The 24,529-nt window shown below is 44.2% G+C and overlaps 1 protein-coding gene across 2 annotated transcripts; it reads right to left on the bottom strand.

The window, feature by feature from the left end:
* Positions 1-68: 68 nt before the first annotated feature.
* SPAG5 (sperm associated antigen 5) lies at positions 69-24,430 on the bottom strand. Of its 2 annotated transcripts, none has more exons than XM_087440743.1 (24): positions 24,290-24,430; positions 23,914-24,039; positions 14,613-15,703; positions 14,343-14,517; positions 8,767-8,841; positions 8,428-8,520; positions 8,204-8,338; positions 7,857-7,976; positions 7,652-7,744; positions 7,436-7,549; positions 6,721-6,814; positions 6,414-6,561; positions 6,232-6,334; positions 5,909-6,042; positions 5,558-5,696; positions 2,527-2,638; positions 2,273-2,359; positions 1,899-2,034; positions 1,671-1,782; positions 1,201-1,281; positions 872-1,027; positions 717-791; positions 505-585; positions 69-265 (listed from the first exon to the last, which is right to left on the bottom strand). In XM_087440743.1, the coding sequence occupies exons 1-24, from the start codon at positions 24,338-24,340 to the stop codon at positions 194-196; spliced, it is 3,603 nt and encodes a 1,200-aa protein (XP_087296869.1). In that variant the 5' UTR covers positions 24,341-24,430; the 3' UTR covers positions 69-193. The 2 variants fall into 2 exon arrangements, with proteins under 2 accessions (XP_087296869.1, XP_004433434.1); XM_004433377.3 differs by having other exon boundaries at positions 1,899-2,019.
* Between the last annotated feature and the right edge of the window lie 99 nt (positions 24,431-24,529).

The following is a 24,529-nucleotide window of genomic DNA, read 5'->3' as shown; positions in this document are numbered from 1 at the left end:
CTGCCTCTCCCCTGACCTCATCCTCCTCCCTCTCACCTAAGAAATAAGATTCAGTGAGCTGAAAGAAATACATTAAACACACTTTATTTAAATAGCATTAAACGTAGCTGGCTCTATGACAGTTGGTCCTGGTGCTGGGGTAAGGGAGTATTGCGGGTAAAAAGGGGTAAAACAGATTCTAGCTTTCAGTTTCTTAGCTTAGAAATTCCATCAATCCCTGTAGCTCCTTGCAACCCCCAACGACCTCTGGGATGGACAGCAGAGTCTGGGAAGAGAGGCAGAAAAGGCAGCTCAGGGTCACAGGCCCAAGGCCCAAGGCTCCCAGCCCCAGGAAGCACCCACTGACCTAGAGGGGAGAAAATGGAAGCCACAGAGAAACCTGCAACAGTGAGTCAGGCCCAGCTCTCAGCACAGGCTGGGAACCAGAGCTATGCTCATCAGTACTTCCTGGGGCCAGGCCTTGTACCAGGTGCCTTAGTTCCATCAACTCCGTTTCTCCTTTACCTCATAAATATGCTGAACAATGTCATCTAGTTTCTTTAACTCCTTGTCAGAGCGCCGAAGATTCTCCTCCAGGATGTTTCTCTAGAAAACAAATAGGCTGCATAAGTCCTATGGCTTAAAAGAACAGCACAGCTTGTGGGGCAAGGAAAATATGGCAGGGCACTTGCTAGTGGAGGTGGGAAATGGCCCTGGAACTGCGTGGGAATTCTTACATGGCTCTGGAACTTGACCATGAGTTTTGCCTTCTCATTTTTCATCTCCAGGAACATCACCCTCAGCTTGTCCACCTATAGGTATGTCCAGATCAGTAGGGGCACAGCCTTGGGTTCCCGCCAGCTGCCCAGCTCCTCTGTTAACTTTAAGTCACCTCCTGGGAGAGCCACACTTTCTCCTGGATCCAGTCAGTGGCCGTGGGCTGACAGTCAGGGTTCAGCTGGCCTGCCAGAGTCTCTTGGAGCACCTTAGTCTCTGTTTCTGCACGCCGAAGTGAGCGGGTAAGCTGGGTCACCTCCTCTCTAAGGCTCTGGGGATGAGAACGGAGAGGTATCCAGTAGCCCTCAAAGGTCCTCTCTATCCTTCTTACCCCATGTGGTGGAACAAGGGTAGACCAGGGAATCCAGTTCCCACATCTGGGATCCTGGCTACCAGCTACCAGTGACACAGAAGGCAGAGGGCCGGGCATCATGATGAACGTACTATGAGCTCGCCACTCTTGTCTATCTGCTCTAGGATCTTCTCGTTCTGCTGCTGGATGACTTCCTGGAGCTCCTTTTCATTCTGTGAGGGAAAGGGATGTAAGAAGGCACTGGGAAAGCTGGCTTCTTTGCAGCCCTTGCCAAGAGATAGGATTTAGTGTCTGACCATGCTCAGCCCAGGTGATACCAATTGATAACACTCCAATTCTTCCTCTGGGACTAAGCCAGGCAAGGCACATTTTAGTGTTGAGAGAGTTCTGCTAGAATTCCCAACTTCTAGGTCAGCCTGGGAGATAGGTCAGCCCATAGCTGATTCCCAGACATGTGAAATGTCTGACCTCAGGAAGGGCAAAACTAGGGCAATGGTTGGAAAATTCCCACCACCCAGATTCCTGGAGAGACAATGGTTCCCAGTGGGCCAGAAGAGCTGCCCCAGTTCTTCATCGCCCCACTTCTAGGCCCCTCCTTCACCTTGTAGCGCAAGCACAAGGCCTGGTTCAGCTTCTCTATGTCTGCTTCCTTTGCCTTCTGGGCTTCCTGATACCGTTCTTCCTGGGCCTGCAGCCTAGCCTGAAGATCAAAACTAGGGGAAGGAAGAATTCAACATTATTCCTGTCCTCTCAGGGCTAGCTGGGCCCTTGACCTATGGGGCTGTCTCACTTGACCTGCCCTCTCTCACCAAGACTGCACTCCACTCACATCTTTCGCTGCAGAGTCCTGACAGCTTCTTCTTTAGACTCTTGCAGCAGGGAACACAGGCTCTGAAGCTCCAGAGTTCTGGTACTCATTTCTGCCAGGCTCTTCTCCATGCCTGGGGTCTCTGAAAGAGAAAATCCTAGATAGGGGTAGAGCCCTTTAGCTCTGGAAGGAAGTGTGTACCCATCATTTCCACTTATCCCTGTTCCCCACCCATAGGATTTGAATGCCCAGAACATTACAGATCCCAAAAGGCAGAAATAAAATGAGCTCAAGTAGAATTGAGGTTTTTAGAGCAGAGCACTTCTCACTGCTTTAGTCTTTACCATCACTACCAGATCTAGAAATGAGGCAGGATCCCAGGAGCCCATCCTAACCTGTAGGCTGAAGAGAAACCATTGATGCTACTCGGGTGAAAGCACTCTTGTCACTTCCAAGCAAGGGCACAGATGCTGATTCTGGCTCTAAAACAAAAACCAACCATGGCAGAGGGCCCCTCTGGTGACCCAGTCAAGGGTCTGCCATAATGGAAGCCAGGGAGAGAGAGGTCTGTTGGTGGGCATCTTCAACAGCTGAAGATATCAGGAGCAGGGTCACAACTTTCCCACCCCTAAAAACCAGGGTCTTTAACCTTTGTCTGCCATTGCTGTCAAGATGCTTGCCAAGAAGGCGCTGTCAGTGGGCGGAGGGTGTTCCTGGGCAGGAGCACAAGCTGTGCTTATTAGGAGGGTCTCCGGTTCAGCCTTAGGGCAAAGGAGAAAAAAAATCAGCTGCTTTCCAGGGTTAGTGATTTCCCTGAACTCCCAAGTACTCACCAGTCATCTCCTCTGGAATTGCTGTTCTATTTATTACCTCTCTTCTCTATCTTCAACTTCTCCATTAGCTCCTTTCCCTGAACTGAATTCTCTCTCACTAAAACCACAATTTTAAAAAAGCTTCTTCTTACCTTAAATCCTCTTTTAGCTATTGCTTTTTCTCTTTCCCTTTAATTAAAAAAAAAGAAAGGAAAGCCTATATTTCTTGCCTAAAATTCTCACCATCTATTGACTCCTCAGCCTACTACACTCAAGCTTCTTCCTTACCATTCAATCAAAATTCTTGTTATTTGGTTCACCTGTGGCATCCTTACTTTCAAATGCAATGGACACTTTTCAGCTCTTATTTTACCTGACCTATTTGATAATCAATGACCATGTTCTTCTTTCAGAAACTTCCTTTTTCAGGGCCAGCCCAGTGGCGTAGCGGTTAAGTGCACGTGCTCTGCTTTGGCGGCCCCAGGGTTTGCAGGTTCGGATCCCGCGCGCACAGTGACGCACCGCTTGTCAAGCCATGCTGTGGCGGTATCCCATATAAAGTAGAGGAAGATGGGCACGGATGTTAGCTCAGGGCCAATCTTCCTCAGCAAAAAGAGGAGGATTAGCACTGGATGTTAGCTCAGGGCTGATCTTCCTCACCAAAAAAAAAAGAAAGAAAGAAAAAACCTTCCTTTTCTTAGCTTCTGGGACATGACTCTTCTTCATAGGTAGGCCTCATACATTTCTGGCTATTTCTTCTCTCTATCCACAGATCCTTCCTTTTCCTTAACTCTTAGGCTCCTTTTGGCTCATCTTTGGCCCTCTTTACAGTCTAATCCATTCCCCAGGTGGCCTCCACAAAAACATCTACTTCTACATGGATGACCCTTCAATTTGTCTCTCTCAACTGGATTTTTTCCCAATCACTAGACCCAAAGGCTCAACTGCCTATGAAAAATCTACTAGAATGCTCCATAGTTCACCTGAAATTTAGTATGTATAAAGCTGAACTCACCATTTTCCCTGTCCAACCCAACCCCAAATCTGTTCCTCCTCCTGTATTTACTATCCTAGATCAGGGGGACAGCAAATTAGAGCCTGAAGTTCAAATCTGGCCTGCCACTTGTTTTTGTAAATAAAGTTTTATTGGAACACAGCCATACCCATTCATTTACATACTATCTATGGCTGTTCTTGAGCTACAAAGGTAGAGTTGAATAGTCGAGACAGAGACCACATGGCTCGCAAAACCAAAAATATTTATTATATTGCACTTTATAGGAAAAGTTTGCAAACCCCAGTTCTAGAGAGTGTCACCATCTTTCTAGCAATCTAGAGATCATCATTCACTCTTCTACCTTACTCCTACATCAAATTGGTCAGCAGGTTCTATTAGTTCTACTTCCTAACTATGTACTGAATTCATTCAATCTATCCCCTCCTCTCTACTGCTTCTATAATTGCCATTAGTCAAACCTTCAAAATCTGGCCTCCTACTTCTCCACTCTTGTCTCCTTGTCATCCTTGCTCCATATAGCTCCTACACTCTAATTACAAAGAGCTAATTCCCAGTCCCCAGACTTGCCACATTCCATATGAGGAGGGCCTTGCCTTGTTTACCCTGTACTCCCAGCACGTAACCTAGGTCTTGTTACAAGATAGACACTACAAAAAAGTACACGTAGTGCCTCTATGACTTTCATATACTGTTCTCTCTGCCTGGTGGGCTTTCCTATATACCCACCCCTGCCCTACAAACTTGTAAACTTCAAGACTCTGCCCAAGGGTCACCTGCTTTAAGAAGACATCCTAACTCTCAAAAGTAGAACTGATGCTCCTTTCTCTCTGCTCCAGAGGTCATCCATGCAGACCTCTATCATGATCACAAGTCAAGATGATAAATTTACATCTGTCTGTCTTCCCTACTAGACTGTGTATTCTTTGGCATTTCCTGTGCTTAGTACACAAATGGGAAAGAGGGTCAGATGATAAGCACTTTCAGATTTCAGGATGCTGACTGTACCTTTAACTGTTGAATAAGCTAATTAACTCTGTATTCTGAAAGATATCAACCCTTTATTGTTTGATGTACACTGTGGGGAAGCCAAAGACACTAGGCTAAATTTCTGCTTTCTTTAAACACAGTCTAGTTGAAGAGACCAGACATCTAAGGAAAATTAATATAAGTGCAAAAGGAGACTAAGTTTGTGAGGCATGTAGCAAGAGATCACTGAGTCCGTGTGATATGGGGACATTTCAAAGAAGAAAGTGAACTAGGGAGGATTTTAATAGGAAAGGAAAAGGTATTTCCAGTTTGAAGACAGAGGAGAATGGATGTGGTACCAGCCCAAGTCTAGGTGTGAATGGAAATGGGACATGTGTGGAGTGTATAGACAGTCTAGTTGGAGTAAAGAGCTCCTAATAGGGAGGTAGCAGACAGATGTAGAAAGGTTTGAGCAACAGGCTGAAGAAGTCCAGTAGGCAACTGAAAGTCATTGAAGGTCACAGAGATGGAACAAGAGTAGTGTTTAGGAAGACCATTCTAGACAATAAAGATACAATTGGAAAAATTCTCAGTAAATTAGGAATAGAAGGGAACTTTCTCAACTTGACAAAGAATATCTATAAAAAACCTACAGCTCACATCGTACTTAATGGTGAGAAACTTAAAACTTTCCCTCTAAGATCAGGTACAAGGTAAGGATGTCCCCTCTCACCACTCCTTTTCAACATCGTAGTGCAAGTTCTAGCTAATGCAGTAAGACAAGAAAAAGAAATAAAAAGTATACAGATTGGGAAGGAAAAAATAAAACTGTCTTTGTTCAAAGATACAAGTGAAAAGGAAGAGAAGGAACCCCCGGATCCTACCTTCTCCTTTAGTTTTGTCTGTAGAAAGAGGGTTAGGCTCTGTAGTTGCTCAGCCATCACCCCTAACTCTTGAGAATACTGGCGTGTCTTCTCCAGGTCTTGCTCCTGGTTCTCTGCTATGGTGCTAGCCAGTTTGGCCCTGAAATAAGGAAGGAACAGAGAAGATGGCCAAAGACCAGGAGACCTTCTCTGAACACCTCTCCCAATCCCCATACACAGCTGCATTCAAAGAGGGAAACAAGAGTTTCTTGGACCCTATCACAATTCCCTTCTTGGAGATTTTAGCTTCTAAAAGCGTCCCTGGGAAAGATAAGCACTTAGTGGAGAAGCACCGAAAGGCAGAGATCTTACTTCAGGTTCTCTACAGTGTCCTTAAGGTCCTCACACTGCAGGCTGCGCTCCCGGAGCACTTCCAGGGTGGTTTTCAACTGACACTCAACCTGGCCCAGCTCCAGGTGAGCAACCTGATTCTCTTGGTCTGCAAACTAAAGAGACAGGAGAAGGAAGGTAGGGAAGGAGCAAGATAGGAAGGGATAAAAATGAGTCTAAGTGTGAAATTTTAGAGCCCTGGGAACAGAGGCTTTTCCCAGTCCACAGTCTCAAACTTCACCTCAGTACCATCAGGCAAGAGTCACACTCCTGCCAGCTCCCCTGCCCCAAGCCATATCCCGTACCTCCAGGGTCTCCTTCAGGTCCTGCACCTCCTTGGCCAGGACAGCGTGTTGTTGCTGCAGCTCTGCCTGCCTGTGTTTTAATGCCATCTCTTCCTTTTGCCACCTGCCAGAGACCTTATATTAGATGTCATTGGTCCTATATCCTGAGTGCCTAATGCCACAATAACCTGATAGGAACTCACTGAGCAGCCTGTTCCTCATTTCTCTGGGTAAGCTGGCAGATCAACTCATCCTTCATGGCCAGGTCCTGGATACAGTGGGCATGCTGACTCTGTAGCTCTTTTAGCTGACTCTCCATGCTGGTCAGAATCTGCATCTGAGCCTGGAGATCTAAACCAAAAGTATCCTAATGATACTATGTGGTCACCAGGCCAAAACCTCCCCACACTTCTGCTCCAAAACAAGTGCTCTAGAGCATTTTCTTGCTCTAATGCCACACCCCAAACTGTAGCAGGGAACAACTACTTGGATGCACACATAGACACACACCTGTTGCTAGGCGACTGTTTTCCAACTTCAGTTGTTCTATTTGGCCTTTGCAGTCCTCTAAATAGGTAGAGACTTGTTCCAGCTCCCTGGAAACCTAGGAAGAAAAGACAGTTTTACTCCCAAATTCCTCCTGAATCAAGAGTTCCAGGACTTAGTCTAGCTTCTTTTTCTCTACAGGACACAAACCACATTGCTCCTGGGCAACAACACCGCAACAAATAAGGCTGAACCTCAGGAAAAGTAGAAACAGGAGAAAGTTGCTGAAGCAAGTACTGAAGGGGAAAGGAAACAACTGGGCCCAACGCCATCTTATAGCAAAGGGACCTGGCTGGTCTCCAAACCCACAGGGTGAAAAGAAGACAGGTTCAGGGTAAGAGGCTAACGATACCGCTCATTAGAAAGGCCTTCTGGGGCCAGCCCTGTGGCGTAGCGGTTAAGTGCGTGTGCTCCGTTGCTGGCAGCCCAGGTTCGGATCCCGGGCGCACACCGACGCACCGGTTGTCAGGCCATGCTGTGGCAGCGTCCCGTATAAAGTGGAGGAAGATCGGCATGGGTGTTAGCCCAGGGCCAGTCTTCCTCAGCAAAAAGAGGAGGATTGGCATGGATGTCAGCTCAGGGCTGATCTTCCTCACACACACACAAAAAACAAAGAAAGGCCTTCTGTGGACAAGAAGGAGGAAACCAGGCCTAAGCAGTCCCCACTCCTGGTTTGTACCTGCTGCTTTTCCTCAATTGCAGCATCACGTTCCTGCAGGGTCTGCCGGCTCTTGGCTGTGAGTTTCTCTGTGAGTTGTCGAGACCGGCTCAGCAAAGCTGTCCATGTTATATACTACCAGGGGAAGCAAGCAGGTCAGTAGAGCACACTTGAGGGAAGGCTCATAACAGGGCTGGCTGTGAGTAAAGGAGTGGTATGATGGCCCCAAATACTCACATCCAGTTGCATGGATATCCAGTCCTGTTGCAAGGTTGAAGTAAGACTTGCTGTTTGCTGAGCCAACTCTTCTTGCTCAGTATGAAGTCCTACCTACAGGAGAAGGATTGCCTATGGAGGAGGCCCCTTCAGCAAAGTGGGGGTATATGACCCTCTTCCCAGTGTGTCAGCATGGATCCCAGGAAAGAAAATGCCCTCAAATTACCAGTTGGGTCTGGGTCTCCTTCAAAAGGCCTCTGAATACCCCCATGGATGCCAGGTCGTGTTCCAGCTGGCTGATGCGCTGGCTGGCATGTGCACAGAAAGCCTCTAGCACTGTCTCTGCCTGTTTAGGGAAGAGGTTGCAAGGACATGGTGGGCAGTGGAGAGAAACAGCACAAAAAGCCATAACTATCCACCACACCAGTAGTTTAGTTTGTTATTCCCCAGGGCAGGCAGTTCTCAGGCCACCCATCTATGTCTCAAGTGAATTTGTGTTCTTACAGGAACCCTGAGAAAGAAAACCCTGAGAAAAACCCTCTCACATCCAGGAAGAAAAGCTTGACACCTTACCACATCCTTGCCTCTGAGGGCCATTTCCTCTCTGTGCTTTGCCTCCTCCATTTCTGCTTTGAGGCTCTGGAGCCTCGCCCTCAATTTCTTCAACACATCGAAACAGCAGGTGACCAAGGTTTCTGCACGCCGAGACTACAAGGCAAGGATCAGATGCTGTCTGGGTCCCTTTTTTGGCTTTCAGTCCCACCAGAGGCCTTTGCCTTCATCTTCATGCTGCTTACCTCCTGACTCACAGCAGTTTTATCTTCCTCTAGGTGCAACAGAGATAGGTGAAGCAAGGATATCAGCTCTTTAGAGACCAGCACCCATGATTGCTATAGAGGGAAAGATGGTTAGGCTAGATCAAATAAAGTCACTAAGTAGGAAGTAAGCAGGGACACTGGGGAAGAAAGCCACTGACCCCAATTTCAAACTCCCAATAAGGAGAGGTCCTTAACAAAGGTTTGGAAACCTCCCTTCACTACCGTGGCAGAGTACCACCATCTGCTAACCATCCAGGACTCTCCATTCTTAATCTTCACAGGAGACCCAGCAGTGTTATAAGGTCAGTCAACACTTACCATGATGTTCCTGGCCTGCTGCAGAGCCTGTCCAATCTCTTGGCTCTCCTGAAGATGCTGAGGTTTCTTACTTATCTAGCCAGAGAAAGAGAGTTGTTCCTTTTGCGTAGGCAACATGCACCACCAGCACCTCATTCACCCTGCCACTCACTGAGATACAGGAGCCTTTCCTAGTAAAAGCAGGAGTAAGGCTCACAGCTCGATGAAGGCAAGTCAGAAAAAAATCCAGAGGTAGGTAAAAAATTCCTTTTTTTGTTTTTTTTAATTTTATTTATTTATTTTTTTACCCCAAAGCCCCAGTAGATAATTGTATGTCATAGCTGCACATCCTTCTAGTTGCTGTATGTGGGACGCGGCCTCAGCATGGCCGGAGAAACGGTGCATCAGTGCGCGCCTGGGATCCGAACCCAGGCCACCAGCAGCGGAGCATGCGCACCCAACCGCTAAGCCACGGGGCCGGCCCCAAAAAAACTCCTTTTTAAAATAATTTTTGGGGGCCGGCTCCGTGGCTTAGCGGTTAAGTGCGCGCGCTCTGATGCTGGCGGCCCGGGTTCGGATCCCGGGCGCGCCCCGAGGCACCACTTCTCCGTCCAACGTGAGGCCGAGTCCCACGTACAGCAACTAGAAGGATGTGAACCTATGACATACAACTATCTACTGGGGCTTTGGGGGGAAAAACTGAATAAATAAAATCTTTAAAATAATTTTTGGTGCCAGCCCAGTGGCACAGCGGTTAAGTGCACATGCTCCGCTGCAGCAGCCCAGGGTTCGGATCCCGGACACGCACTGAGGCACCACTTGTCAAGCCATGCTGTGGCAGCATCCCATAAAAAGTGGAGGAAGATGAGCACGGATGTTAGCCCAGGGCTGGCCTTCCTCAGCAAAAAAAAAAAAAAAAAAAAAGAGGACGATTGGTATGGATGTTAGCTCAGGGCTGATCTTCCTCACAAAAAATAAAAAATAAAATAAAATAACTTTTCCCCCTATTTATAAGGATATTCGGTGTTTATTGTAAAATTTTATAAATACAGAAGTGAAAAAAATGGAAAAAGAAATAATTAATAATTTCACCACCTCAAGCAGTGATTCTTAACCAACAGTATAGCACCCACTACAAGAGATTTCAATATACCTCCACACCAGAGATTTCCTTGCTATAGGGATTTGCTGTAACTGATGCATAGATTATTTCCCTCAGGTGTCAGGGGAAAAAAAAAAGTTGTAGACTACTGATTTAGAAAGAAATTACCATATTCAATAAATTCTAAGATGACTGTCTTTTTGCATTTTAACACCACTGAAATTGGGATACATCTTAAAATTGATAGTGTCTTTTTTGTGTGTGTGTGTGAGGAAGATCAGCCCTGTGCTAACATCTGCCAAGCCTCCTCTTTTTTTGCTGAGGAAGACTGGCCCTGGGCTAACATCTGTGCCCATCTTCCTCCACTTTATATGGGATGCCGCCACAGCATGGCTTGTCAAGCGGTGCATCGGTGCACGCCCGGGATCCGAACCAACGAACCTTGGGCCCCCGCAGCGGAGCGCACGCACTTAACCGCTTGTGCCACCAGGCCGGCCCCGATAGTGTCTTAGATTTGATGAAATACAGTAATACTTCAGAAAAACCACAATTGAGATTATAACATATAAATAAATTTGGGGTCCTGCTTTTATTACTTAATTTTATTATACTAATGTTGTTATTTAGCCCTGAATTTATATTCACTTTCCTCATTGGAGTAGCCTAAGACTGGGATGTCTGCTTTAGGGGGACCTATCAAAGCGGAGTACCATCCATTTTTAACTTCTTTTTTTTTTAAAGATTTTATTTATTTATTTTTTTTCCCCCCAAAGCCCCAGTAGATAGTTGTATGTCATAGCTGCACATCCTTCCAGTTGATGCATGTGGGATGCAGCCTCAGCATGGCCGGAGAAGCGGTGCGTCGGTGCGCGCCCGGCATCCGAACCCGGGCCGCCAGCAGCGGAGCGCACGCACCCAACCGCCAAGCGACGGGGCCGACCCCCATTTTTAACTTCTGCTGGTATTTTACCTCACCTCAAAGGCTCTCAGAGGTTATCTGAATTCTGATTTCCTTTCTTTAAAAACCATGAACTTATATTAAACATTTTTTTTTTGGTGAGGAAGAGAGGCCCTGAGCTAACATCTGTTGCCAGTCTTCCTCTTTTTGCTTGAGGTAGATTGTCGCTGAGCTAACATCTGTGCCAATCTTCCTCTATTCTGCTTGTGGGACGCTGCCACAGCATGGCTTATGAGCGATGTGTAGGTCCGTGCCCAGGATCTGAACCTGCAAACCCTGGGATGCCAAAGCAGAGCGCGTGAACTTATCCGCTACGCCACCAGGCTGGCCCCCATAAACATACTTTTAAATAATTACAGAATATCCCATCTTATAGATGTACCATTATTTTTTATTATATTTTTTCATTATTTTTTTTAAAAAGTTATCACCTTTATACAGAGTTCTTTTTCCTTAGGATATATTCCTAGAAGTGGACTTACTGGGTCAAAAAGTTTGAACTGCTTTAAGGGTCCCACTTAAATTACCTTCAAAAAAAGTTGAACCAATTTATACCCTACTGACAAAAAGAGAATGCTTACCAGCATTATCTGTTTTTTTTTTTTTTTTTTAAAGATTTTATTTATTTTATTTTTTCCCCCCAAAGCCCCAGTAGATAGTTGTATGTCATAGCTGCACATCCTTCTAGTTGCTGTATGTGGGACTCGGCCTCAGGATGGACGGAGAAGTGGTGCCTCGATGCGCACCCGGGATCCGAACCCGGGCCACCAGCATTGCAGCGCACGCACTTAACCGCCAAGCCACAGGGCCGGCCAGCATTATCTGTTTTATTCTTTGCTATTTTGTCAGAAGAAAATAGCATCTCACTGTTTCAATTTGCATTTCTTTGATTATCAGTAATGCTAACCTCAAATATTTATTAGTCATTTTTATTTTCTTATTCTCTGTCTGTTCATTATCTGGGGGCAGATAAAAATCTTAGTGTGCTATGCAGAGTAGATAAGTATGATCTCAAAGGCAACAGAGCCATAGAAAGACTTTAAGTTCTGAGAGAAAAGTGGGGAACCTTCATTACTGCTGAAAGGCAGCCATCATCTGGGAAAAAACCTACTGCTGGAGCAGCAGTGCTGAGTCACGATGCTGTGGCAGTCTGGATAAGGAGGCAGTCTCTTGGAGTTCATCGCTCCCTTTCCCAGCAAAGCACTCATCATTCCCTCCTGCGTCATGCAATAAGGCACGGCGCACCCCATGAGGCCTGGACAGGGCGCACATTCAGAGCTGGGCAGTCAGGCAGGTGATGAGATTAGTGTGAGGGAGGCAGCCAAGCGGCAAGGACATGGCACTATGATGGGGAATGGCTGAAGGGGCTGTCATTTCCCCTCTTTGGTTCTGCTTCAGTGGCCTCCAAAGGGATCTGACAAGCTTCAGGGGAAGGGGGTACAAAGCCAACTCAGGGATGGGGAACGAAGAAGTCAAGAACAAGAGGAAAGGACACAAAGATAAGAAAACACAGGAGAGAAATTGAGCAGCTAGAGGAATGAGGAGCCTATGGTTTCCAGGATTTTGGCAAAAGGTAAAGTCATTATTTTGAGGATATTTCCAACCCAAAGGAGGTCTTTAAGCATTTGGAGACCATCACCTCTTAGCAGCAGCCACCTATTGTCTCAACAGCTACAATACTGAATCTCTCTGTTCCTTCCCCTGACACCATTCCCTTCCTTCCTCAGCCTGTGTTGTCACAGCTAGAGTCCTCTAGAACAGTGGTCTTTAAATTGTTTCCCTCTCTTATCTCCTACAATAATTCTGAAAGACTGAGTACCCTGAAGTTTAAAATGTTACAAAGGCTGTAATTTCCACCATATTATAAATATTGACAGAAATATAAAGTTTGAAATAAAACTGTTAAATCACTCTTAAATATATCCAATGGTATAAATACTACATATACTATAATGACTTAATACCTATTTGAATACCTTTAAAAAATGCATGAACAAGCTCTTTTTTTTTTTTTTTAATTTTATTCATTTATTTTTCCCCCAAAGCCCCAGTAGATAGTTGTATGTCATAGCTGCATATCCTTCCAGTTGCTGTATGTGGGACGCGGCCCCAGCATGGCCGGAGAAGCCGTGCATCGGCGCGTGCCCGGGATCCGAACCCCGGCCACCAGTAGTGGAGCACGCGCACTTAACCACCAAGCCGCGGGGCTGGCCCCACAAGCTCTTCTTTAACAGTCAGAAATTTTATATCATCCCTTTTTCTCCTTGAACCTATATTTTTATTCCTCTCAGAATTTTATCTTAATGTAATATAATTTTATACTTTAAAGTCTGATATTGATCAATATCTCTGTAACAACAACAAAAGTTCATCTAAATTTAAATTAAAATTTCTTTTAAATTCCTCTGACCGTAAGACTTTAAGTGAAAGAACTTTGTTTTGGATTGAGAAATATTTTCATCAGTTGTATACTAATCACTGTAATATTATAGTTTTTAATAAAATCATAAACATACCCAGTAAAATTTTATTGGGAATCATCTATTAATGAAATGGATGGAGCCTCTCTCTCCTTATTAGTTCACATGTCTGTGGATTACTATATTTCCTATAATAAGACATGGTTCAGCAACAATTTTATGCCTATTCTCCATTCTTATAGATGTAAGCACTGAGAAATCTTCTTCACATAAATAATGGGAATAAGTAAGAACAGAAGGAAGGAAGAACGGCATGTCACCCAATTCTGGGAGCTCCTTTGGAGATATATGCCAAAAATCTCATAGTGAACTTTCATCAGAAATTTTTAATCATCCACTGACATAATTAGTCTTCCTTCAATTTTGTTGAAAGCATGCAAAAATGATGTGTTATATAATCTGTGCAATCATTCGTTTTCTCAGCATGTACATAAATATTTTCTATTGTCCTTTGATTGCTATCCCTTGACCATGTAAGATTCAGGATAGGTAGTAAACATGCTCTTCTTTGGTAAAGTGGGCAAGGATAATTGAGAATGGGGAAGTAGGAAAGACAAAAATCAGTGAAGAGGGCCGGCCCCATGGCTTAGCGGCTAAGTGCGCGCGCTCCGCTGCTGGTGGCCCAGGTTCGGATCCCGGGCGTGCACCGACGCACCGCTTCTCCGGCCATGCTGAGGCTGCGTCCCACATACAGCAACTAGAAGGATGTGCAACTATGACATACAACTATCTACTGGGGCTTTGGGGAAAAAATAAATAAATAAAATTATAAAAAAAAAAAAAAAAAAATCAGTGAAGAGTACATGGAAGATGATATAGAAACCAATTTCTTTAAAATGTTCCTTGCTTGCATTCCCTTGGAAAATCTTGACATACCCCTGGGGTATAGTGAGTACCCACAGCTTTAAGGGATTTTCCAGATCCTCAGCTTTCAGACATATTCTAACACTGAGCCTCTAGTTAAGGAGTCTCCTTTGCCCTCTGGCAGCATATCAGATTAATTTCTGAGGAACAGGGCCCACTGGGATCCTCCAGGCTTTGGGAGGAACTTTCTTACCTCGCTGGGAGAGGTGTCAGTCTGTGTGCTACTGTCCTGAACTTCTGGGTGAGGGACAGTCAGCTGGGTCTTCCAGTCCCGCAGCTGGCGGGAGAGAATCTCCAGAATGACAAGAGAGTTCAGCAGATTATCTTCTAGGTCATGTCGCGATAAGGCAGTCAGATCTGGAGGACGGCTGCAGCAGCAAGAGAAGAACATGAGGGGAAGGGATGGAAGTGGAAGGTCCAGGTTAATGGAACTCAGGAGGCACAAGGATATAGGGACACTTACCCCCTTAGGAGGTGCTCTGTCTCAGAAGTACTGTCCTTGGTGCCTACCAGGCCTGTCTGGGATGTGTTTGTACTCTTTTCCTGTGGTGCTGGAGGAGTAAACCAAGTTCCCACCGAGCAAGTAGAGAGAGGGGTAGTGCCAGTCGCAGCATCTCGGAGCACAGAGGGAAGGGATAAGCTCTGGCGGAGATTTTCCAGCATGACGGAAGTATTTACACCTTTTTCCAGCCAGGCCAATGGGGACATCCAAGGCCCTGTATCAGAGACAAGAATCCTACCAGCATCTTCTACTGCTGGGCCTGGAGCTGCCTGGGATTCCACTTCTCCTAGATTTGGGGTCAGGCATGTGGACGGAATATCTTCCATATTCAAGACAAGTGCTTGATCTCCCAATTCAGCCTCCTCAGGGAGTGTGGGAAAGCTCATTTCTCTTCCCTCTACAGCTCTGTGCTCTACAATGTCCTCCCCTGGGTCCACATGACTGACAGGGAAATCTGCTGCTAAGGCAGTTGAAGGGGAAAGCCAGACCATGGAGGAAGGCAAGCAGGCATTACATTCGGAAGGGACTAAGTCCTCAGGCATAGCCTCAGTCCTACTGTCCCTCAGGCTTTCACTGGAGCAGGGTAGCTGTTGCTCAGAACAGGGATTTGGCAGATACTCCAAGAGATGGGATGGAGGATCCTGAAATGTAGGTTTCTCAGGCGTAGCAGGAACAACTTCTGAAAAGCTCTCTTCCATGCAGGGTGCCACCCCCTTTCTCAGCAGATCTCCTAGCCTCAAAGGCTCATTTAGAGTGATGCTGTTTGTTTCCAGCATGGTATCTAAATGGGCCTCAAGTGTGATGTCTTGCTGCTGCCCCTCTGGGGAGGGTACAAGGACCATGCTTTTAACCACATTGTCATCCAGTGGGTCTACTGCTTCTTCAGGTATTTTGGGAGTAGAGTTCATTTGGGGAATCAGATCTAAGGGCTGCTCATCTGATTCATGTTGACAAGCTTCTAGCCACTTTGAGGGATAGCTGAACTGTTCTGAAGGGGAGTCTGTCCTCTTCACATTGACAAAATCCAGTGGAGATGAGCTGTTGTTGCCTTCCTGCCAAAGGAAACAAAAGTAGTTGACTGAGGCAGTCAATTCAGGTTCCCAACATACAATTATGGGTCCAGGATACTATCCGAACTCAAAAAAGAAAGAATTTTCATTATCACTGCTTAGGTAAGAACTTGGCTAAGCCTCGCTGCTAACTAAAGAAAACCAATAGTAGAGAAAGAAAAGCTGGTAAGCCATTTTGTGTCATTCCAAGTGAACCAGCCTACAATATAAAAAAGCTAAGATAATCTATCCATATCATGGGGAGATGGTAGCTTGAATGTGACGCCACTCCTCTCCAATCCTACCTCCAATACACTTCTAGGGGAATGGGTAGAGGAGTCCCTAGGCTCAAGCTCTGTCAGAATCTAGAGTTGGTTTTCTCCCTTCTGGAACAGATGAGAAATTGGGGACCAGAGTTAGAGAGCACTTGGCCCATAGAGATCCATGGACCCTAAGGAGAAATGGCAACATCAACCTGCACCAGTGACCTAGTCTCCCTGGCCCCAAGGGCTGAGGGTGTCCTGAACACATGGGTTGAAACCTTTAACCCTTGAGATTTGAAGAGCTCTATCCTTTGTAGCAGAGGAGAATGGAGAGCAGAGAGACTTCCTCCTGGTGCCCTGATAAGGGACTCACAACCTCCCTACATGCTGGTTCACAGGGACAAAGACCATTGTGCCTTCTACCACTTGCAGGATTGCTGGTCCTGAGACTCAATGAGCAAGAAAAGGAAAATATGAAGGTACTTAAGTGGATCTAGTAGCCAGAGAGATGACAAACCCTAAGATAGTTACAAAAGGTAGACCCTAACAAAACAAAGCTGATAGAAGAAACAGATGACAATCTGACTCCCAAAAAATATGAGTATGTTAAGAAGATTTGAGTACAGCACACATACACACACAAAGATTTCTGGAAATAATATTACTTTTAAACAAAAAATTTTAGTAAAATAAATTGAAAGAGGATGGTCAGAGTTGAGACTGGAATTACTGGCCTGGACAATCAAGTGGAAGAAATATCTTAAAAAAGACAAAAATACAAAGAAATGTAAATCTGAGGGAAAAGCTAAGAGAACTGGAATATAAATCCAGTAATCCTAACATGTGAATAAAAGAAGTTCCAGGAGAAAAGAGAACATATACAGGTGAGGCACTGATTAACAAATATTAGAAGAAAATTTCTCAAAGGTTAAAAAAGATCTGAGTTTGCGTATTGAAATGGCTCACCAAGTTCCAAGCAGGGTTGACAAGAAAAGATAAAATTTCTGAACTACAAGGAAGACAAAACTATTTTAGAAGCTTTAGATAGAATGACCAGTTATTTAGGGAAAAAAAAACAGACAACATGAAATTTCTCATTTACAGCAGTGGATGAAACTTTAAAACATAAGATTGAGCTAAAAAAGGCTTCTGATATTCTGGCAATGTCCTATTTACTGACCTGCATGTTGGTTACAATGATGGATGCTTTATAAGAATTTGTTAAGCTGTACTTTTTATGTACTTTCATGTATTTTATTTCAATTTTTTAAAATTTTTCTTTCAAAGTCTCACAGGAAAAGTAGAAAATAAAGGGGATGGCAAAGAGATACCAGGCAAAAGCAAAGAGAGCAGAGGCAGCAATGTTAATATCAGACAAGGTAGAATGTAAGGTTATAGCACTATTGTGATAAAAGATATAATTGAAGATATATGATTATGAAAAACATAAATCAGTCTGCACTAAATTGCCCAGAAGCTAAATATACAAATCAGACTTTTTAGAAACACAAAAGTGCACCTTAAAGTTTTTGCTGTGTTTATCAAGTTCCTATTTATTCCTTTAGAAAAATTACTTAAGGAGAAAATATTTGCAAATCATATATCTAATAAGGGGTTAATATCCAGAATACATAAAGAACTCTTACAACTCAACAACAAAAAACCGAATATCCCAATTTAAAAATTGGCAAAGGGGGGCCAGCCTGGTGGCATAGTGGTTAAGTTCACATCCTCTGCTTCAGCGGCTCAGGGTTCCCAGGTTCGGATCCTGGGCATGGACCTATGCACTACTGATCAAGCCATGCTGTGGAGGCGTTCCACATAAAATTGAGGAAGATGGGCACAAATGTTAGCCCAGGGCCAATCTTCCTCAGCAAAAAGAGGAGGATTGGCAACAGATGTTAGCTCAGGGCTAATATTCCTCACCCCCCACCCCCAAAAAAATTGGCAAAGGACTGAAATAGACATTTCTCCAAAGAAAATATACGGATGACTGATAAGCACACAAAAGGATGCTCAACATCACTAATCATCAGGGAAATGCAAATAAAAACCACAATGAGATACCAACTCACACCCATTAGGATGGCTACTATCAAAAAAACAGAAAATAGGGGCCGGCCCAGTGGGGTAGCAGTTACGTTTGTGCACTCCACTTTGGCAGCCTGGGGTTCTCAGGTTCAGATCCCGGACGCGGACTGACACACTGCTTGTCAAGCCATGCTGTGGCGGCATCCCATATAAAGTAGAGGAAGATGAGCACGGATGTTAGCCCAGGGCCAATTTTCCTCAAGCAAAAAGAGGAAGATTGGCAACAGATGTTAGCTCAGGGCCAATCATCCTCACTGAAAAAAAAAAACAAAACAGAAAATAACAAGTGTTGGCAAGGATGTAGAAAAATTGGAACCCTTGTGCACTCTTGATGGGAATGTAAAATGGTGCGACTGCTATGAAAAACAGTATGGACGTTCTTCAGAATATTAAAAGTAGAATTACCACATGATCCAGCAATTCCACTTCTGGGTATATACCCAAAAGAATTGAAAGTAGGGTCTAAAAGAGATATTTGTACACCCATGTTCATTGCAGCATTATTCACAATAGCCAAGAAGTGGAAGCAACCCAAATGTCCACTAACAAATAAATGGATAAACAAAATGTGGTATATACATACACTGGAATATTATTCAGTCTTAAAAAGGAAGGAAATTCTGACACAAGCTACAACATGGATGAATCAAGAAGACATTATGCTAAGTAAAATAAGCAAGTCACAAAAGAACAAATACTATATGATTCCACTCATATGAGGTACCTAAAGTAGTCAAATTCACAGAGACAGAAAGTAGAAAGGTGGTTGCCAGGGACTGGGGGAGGGGAGAATGGGAAGTTATTATTTAATGAGTATAGTTTCAGTTTTGCAAGATGGAAAGAGTTCTGGAGAAGGACTGCACAACAATGTGAATATACTTAACAATGTGAATATACCGTGCATTTAAAAATAGTTAAGGGGCTGGCCTAGGGGTGTAGGGGTTAAGTTCACGTGCTCCACTTTGGTGGCCTGGGTTCTCGGGACCCCGGGTGTGTACCGATGCACCGCTTATCAAGCCATGCTGTGGCAGTGACCCACATACAAAGTGGAGGAAGATAGGCACAGATGTTAGCTCAGGGCCAATCTTCCTCACCAAAAAACAAAACAAAACAAAAAAATAGTTAAGATGGTAGACTTTATGTTATGCATATTTTACCACAATTTCTTTTTTTGTGAGGAAGATCAGCCCTGAGCTAACATCCGATGCCAATCCTCCTTTTTTTGTTTTTTGTTTTTTTTTTTGCTGAGGAAGATTGGCCCTGGGCTAACATCTGTGCCCATCTTCCTCTACTTTATATGGGACGCCGCCACAGCATGGCTTGACAAGCGTTGCGTCGGTGCACGCCCGGCATCCGAACCTGCAAACCTCAGGCCGCCAAAGCAGAGCACATGCACTTAACCGCTGTACCACCAGGGTAGCCCCTACCACAATTTTTTAAAAAATCACTTTAAAACACCTCTCTCAAAACTCAACAGATCTGGCAGACTAAAAAACATGCAAGGACCGAGTAATTAACTATCTGTTGATGGATACAAATAGAATGTAACATCCCTTGAACAGTAAATATGCTTTTTTTCATATGTTCATGGCACACTTAGAGAAATTCATCCTATACTTCGCCACAAAGAAAACAGATTATAGTCTGATCATAATGCAAGAAAATAAATTTAAAAGGTGACAAAAAAGGTTTTTACACACTTGCAAATTAAGAACCACTCTTAGATAACCCTTGGTTTTAAAGATAAAAATCAAAAGAAAATTATAAACTAGCTAGAAAGCATTTCAAAGGATGACTATCTATAATATATAAAGAACACTTATAAAATGACTAAAAAGAGTAACAACCCAATAGAAAAATGAGCAAATAATATCAATAAGCATTTCACAAAAGAGCAAATCCAAATAACACACATATAAAAGATACACTCACTAGTAGTCAGGAAAATGCAAATTAAAGTAACAACGAGGTTCCACATCAGACTGGCTGAAATCTTAAAGATCTCTAACAACTACTGCAGGAGGTGATATGAAGAAATGGATATCCTCAAATAATGCTGGAGAAAATATGAATTGTAATAGCTATTTTAGATAGCAATCTGGCAAAATTTATTAAATTAAAAATATCTTAGGGCCGGCCTGGTTGCATAGTGGTTTGGTGCGATCCACTTCGGTGGCCCGGGTTCGCAGGTTCAGATCCCAGGCACGGACCTACACCACTTATCAGCCATGCTGTGGCGGCAACCCACATACAAAATAGAGGAAAAGTGGCCACAGACGTTAGCTCAGGGTGAATCTACCTCAAGCAAAAACAGGAAGATTGGTGACAGATGTTAGCTCAGGGCGAATCTTCCTCAGCAAAACAAAACACTTTCCTTCAACCCAACAAATCTACTCCTGAAAATGTATCTCGTTGAAATAAAAGTATCAGTACCTAATATATGTACAAAGATATTTATGTTAGCATTGTTTGTAGAAGCAAAAAGAAAAGGAAAAATAAATGACCATTTATGAAGAAATTATGATCATTCATACCACATTATCTTATGAATTAGTTCTACACCAGTTAACATGGAGGGATTTGCACCACATTGTTAAATGAAAAAAGCAACATACAGAGAAATGTATACAGTCGATCCCCATTAATTGTGGATTCAGTATTTGCAAATTTGCCTACTCACTAAGATTTAAGACCACTTTTCTGGTCATTTGCAGACGTGCAGAGCTGCAAAAAATATGAATGCCCTGAAACACATGTTCCTAGCCAAGGTTGAACAAGGTGACATTTTGCCTTCTTGTTTTAGCTCTCATATCATAAACAAATGGCTTTTTCACGATCTATTTAGCGCCACGGTTTTCACATTTTTGTGCTTTTTGCTGGTGACTTCGCTGTTTTAAATGGCCCCCAAATGTAGTGCTGAAGTGCTGGTTAGTGTTCCCAAGTGCAAGAAAGCTGTGATGTGTCTTATGTGAGTTAGATAAACTTCATTCAAGCATGAACATTGTTAAGTTCAATGTTAATGAATCAACAATATATATAAAAATAAGGTGTTTTTAAACAGGAATATACACATAAAATAAGACCATGTATTGATTGGTTAATGAAAATGTTTGATCAGAAGCTTGCAGGAATATAATCCTGTATTTCCCCTATGAGCAGCAGTTCAGTATTTGCTAAGTAAGTGTTCACAGAGACTTTATAGAACATATGTACTACAAATAATGAGAACTGACTGTATATTGTGATCCTATCAGTAAAATAATTATGCATGTTTGCATATTATTAAAAGAACACAGAGAAAAATATGGAAGTATACACATCAGGATGTTAAAATGGATTGGTTTCTTGGGAAGAGCAGGGCACGTGTGGGAGGGATTAATTCCAGAGGAGGGGCAAAAGAGAGAGGAAAAGTGGAGCTAAGCCAAAAAAAAAAGGGAGAGAGGAGAGAGAAAAGGGAAAAAAAATTGACCTGATAAAAAAGTAATATGATAATCTATGGATATGTGTGTATATAAACATATACACACAGATAGATACACATAAAGAGATGCAAGAAAGGATTTTCAAATATGATAGTTATCTAAGATGGCAGAAACATTTTCATCCTTATATTTACACATCGTTCAAATATTTCAAACAATGAACATCTAAGATATAAATAATCACGTTTTAAAAAGTAAAAAAAAAAAGTTATTTTTTGGGGGGAAAAAACTTCGTCTATATTGCCGACTATATCAGGAGGTAGCAAGCCCTCCAGTTAAGAGTAGGGAGACCTAAATTGAAGTCTATTTTGCTACTGTGATTAAATGGCTGTGGTTAAATTCTATAGGCTCTATGAAGATCAGTTCCCACTCAGTACTTACTTCTTTTCTACCTAAGCTGTACTAATATAGTTGCCACTAGCCACTTTTGGCTATCTAAATTAAAATTAAATAAAACTTAAAATTTAGTACCTCAGTCACATTAGCCTCCTTTCAAGTGCTGAGTAGCCATGTTAACTAATAGCTACCATATTGGACAGCACAGATTATCAAACATTTCCATCATCCCAGAAAGTTGTATTGGACAGTTGGTGTTAGAGCTCTTTCAAGAAAGACTGCTTCAGGGCTGGCCCTGTGGCATAGCGGTTAAGTGCACGCGCTCTGCTGCTGGCAGCCCGGGTTCAGATCCCAGGGGTGCACCAATGCACTACTTGTCAGGCCATGCTGTGGCAGCCTACCATATAAAGTGGAGGAAGATGGGCACAGATGTTAGCCCAGGGCCAGTCTTCCTCAGCAAAAAGAGGAGGATTGGCATGGATGTTAGCTCAGGGCTGATCTTCCTCACAGTAAAAAAACAGAAAGACTGCTACTCTCATACATCTGTTACTCAGGCTGCCATGTGCTTTTATTCTTTCTTCCTCTAACCTATTTTATTTATATCCCCTCTCCTTCCAAAAATAATTCAGACTGCATGAAAAAGAACAGATAGATGGATACATCAGGTTAAAGAAATACAAAAAGAAAAAGAAAAAGAAAAAGGAAGAAAATCTTCCTATTTCAGGGAGTAGCAGTAGTTATACCTGATGATCAAATTTGAACCTGAGCTTTCTAGAAGCCAGTTCAAGAGGGAAAATGTAAAATGTAGTAAACTACATAGTTGTCACTATCAGAAAGAGAAAAACAAAGCAATTTCTTCAGAATTTTCCCAGGCAGTAAGTTCTAAAGGAAATTTCTTTTTTAAATTTTTTTTTTGGGGGGGGTACGGAAGATTGGCCCTGAGCTAACATCTGTAGCTAATCTTCTTCTTTTTGCTTGTGGCAGATTGTCGCTGAGCTAATATCTGTGCCAATCTTCCTCTATTTTGTATATGGGACGCCGCCATAGCATGGCTTGATGTGTGGTGTGTAGGTCCTCACCAGGGATCCGGGCAGTGAACCCTGGGCCACGGAAGTGGCGTGTGCAAACTTAACCACTACGCCACTGGCCACTGGCCCGCCCCTAAAGGAAATTTCTTCAAGGAACCTTATAGAGGGGTCACTCGCCTTCCTTGACAAGTTTTACAGCAAGTGAAAAGCAGTTTCTACATGGCAACTTCTCTCAAGACCTTTGACAAAAGTACAATTCAGTGAGGGCAATTCTACAAGGGGCTAGTTTAAACGAAGATGATCTGGGGCCAGCCAGGTGGTGCAAGCGGTTAAGTGCGCACGCTCTGCTGCAGCGGCCCAGGGTTCGCCGGTTCCGATCCTGGGCACACACCGACGCACCACTTGTCAGGCCATGCTGTGGTGGCATCCCATATAAAGTGGAGGAAGATGGGCATGGATGTTAGCCCAGGGCCACTCTTCCTCAGCAAAAAGAGGAGGATTGGCAGATGTTAGCTCAGGGCCGATCTTCCTCACACAAAAAAATAATGAATAAAAATAAACTTAAAAAATAAATAAATAAATAAAAATAAACAAAGATGGTCCAAGTGCTCTGCCTTCCAGTGGTGTAACTTGATCCCAGGAGAGTTTTGACTCTCTCTTGGAATGGATGGACATTGCCTCACTCTTGCAGCTGACTGACCTCTCCATAAGTGAGCCCATATTAGAGGGAGACCCCTAATCAAAGTGATAGTATTTCTCAGTAGTTCGGTAAAGACTGAATGGGGGAGGAGGTGATAAAAACTAACATCTAAATAGAGGTCTGGGTTCTCAGCGGATTTCCTTTAACCACCCTAGGGCACCTCTCTGTTGGCCTGAATAGCTGTAAATGGATGTCACTGAGGTAGAAGACTTCATTATCGTTATTAATTACGTTCCAGCCCGGGTCCTCTATTCCTCTGAGCTCTTGGCCTCGGCAAAGAGCCCAGTCGAGAAGCTGGGCAGTCGAATCTCACCTGCAGCCCCAGTTTGCACAGTGATGGAGTCAGCGAGCAGCATATCGGGGCCCCTTTTCCAGAGTTGGTGAGGGCATCGGGCTGCAGGGTAAGTTCTCGGAGGGGAGTTCTCACAGCTGGTTTTCCCTGAGAAAGAAAGAGAGTGTGAGAAAGCCTGGCTCTGCCAGCCCGCCCTTCCTCCCTCCCTAAGAAGCCCATAGGGCACTAAGAAGAGTAGGCTTCGACGCCAGTCGCGCTGAAGCGTCTGGACCAACAAAAGACTCCACACGCCCCCGCCCCCAGGCTCGACCCAGCTTTCCAGCACACTCGGCACTGCCAGCGCCCCCGCCCCCGAAGCCTCGGCCCAGCTCTCTCTCCATGAGGCTCTCCCACTCACCGGCTGAGGCGAAGGCGACAGGCTAACATTCAGTGTTTTCACCCGCCACATCTTCAACACAAAACACAGCCCGATCTCCTCCCAGACCCAAGGGGTGACGCCATGTTCACCCGCCGTCTGAATTTGAACCTGCTCCGCGCTTCCCGATTGGCTGCGGAGCCTCAGTGCGTCGGCCTAGCGTGTTTGCTCCGGGCTCGAACACGGCGGGTGAGGGGGCGGGGCCTGCATTGACCACGCCCC

Source organism: Ceratotherium simum, chromosome 16, assembly GCF_057802395.1.
Source record: "Ceratotherium simum simum isolate JZ-2026a chromosome 16, ASM5780239v1, whole genome shotgun sequence".
In the NCBI taxonomy this organism is placed as follows: Eukaryota; Metazoa; Chordata; class Mammalia; order Perissodactyla; family Rhinocerotidae; genus Ceratotherium; species Ceratotherium simum.
The sequence above is the reverse complement of the archived record's forward strand: the minus strand, read 5'-3'. Positions and strand labels throughout refer to the sequence as shown.

What these genes read in the sequence shown, in the direction of transcription:
- SPAG5 (XM_087440743.1), bottom strand. Translation starts at nt 24,340, where the DNA reads ATGTGGCGGGTGAAAACACTGAATGTTAGCCTGTCGCCTTCGCCTCAG. An exon ending in AGCAGGCCAGGAACATCATG is followed by an intron (nt 8,521 to 8,766) that starts GTAAGTGTTGAC and finishes TTCCCTCTATAG; the next exon opens with CAATCATGGGTGCTGGTCTC. An exon ending in TGGTCAAGTTCCAGAGCCAT is followed by an intron (nt 586 to 716) that starts GTAAGAATTCCC and finishes TTTGTTTTCTAG; the next exon opens with AGAAACATCCTGGAGGAGAA.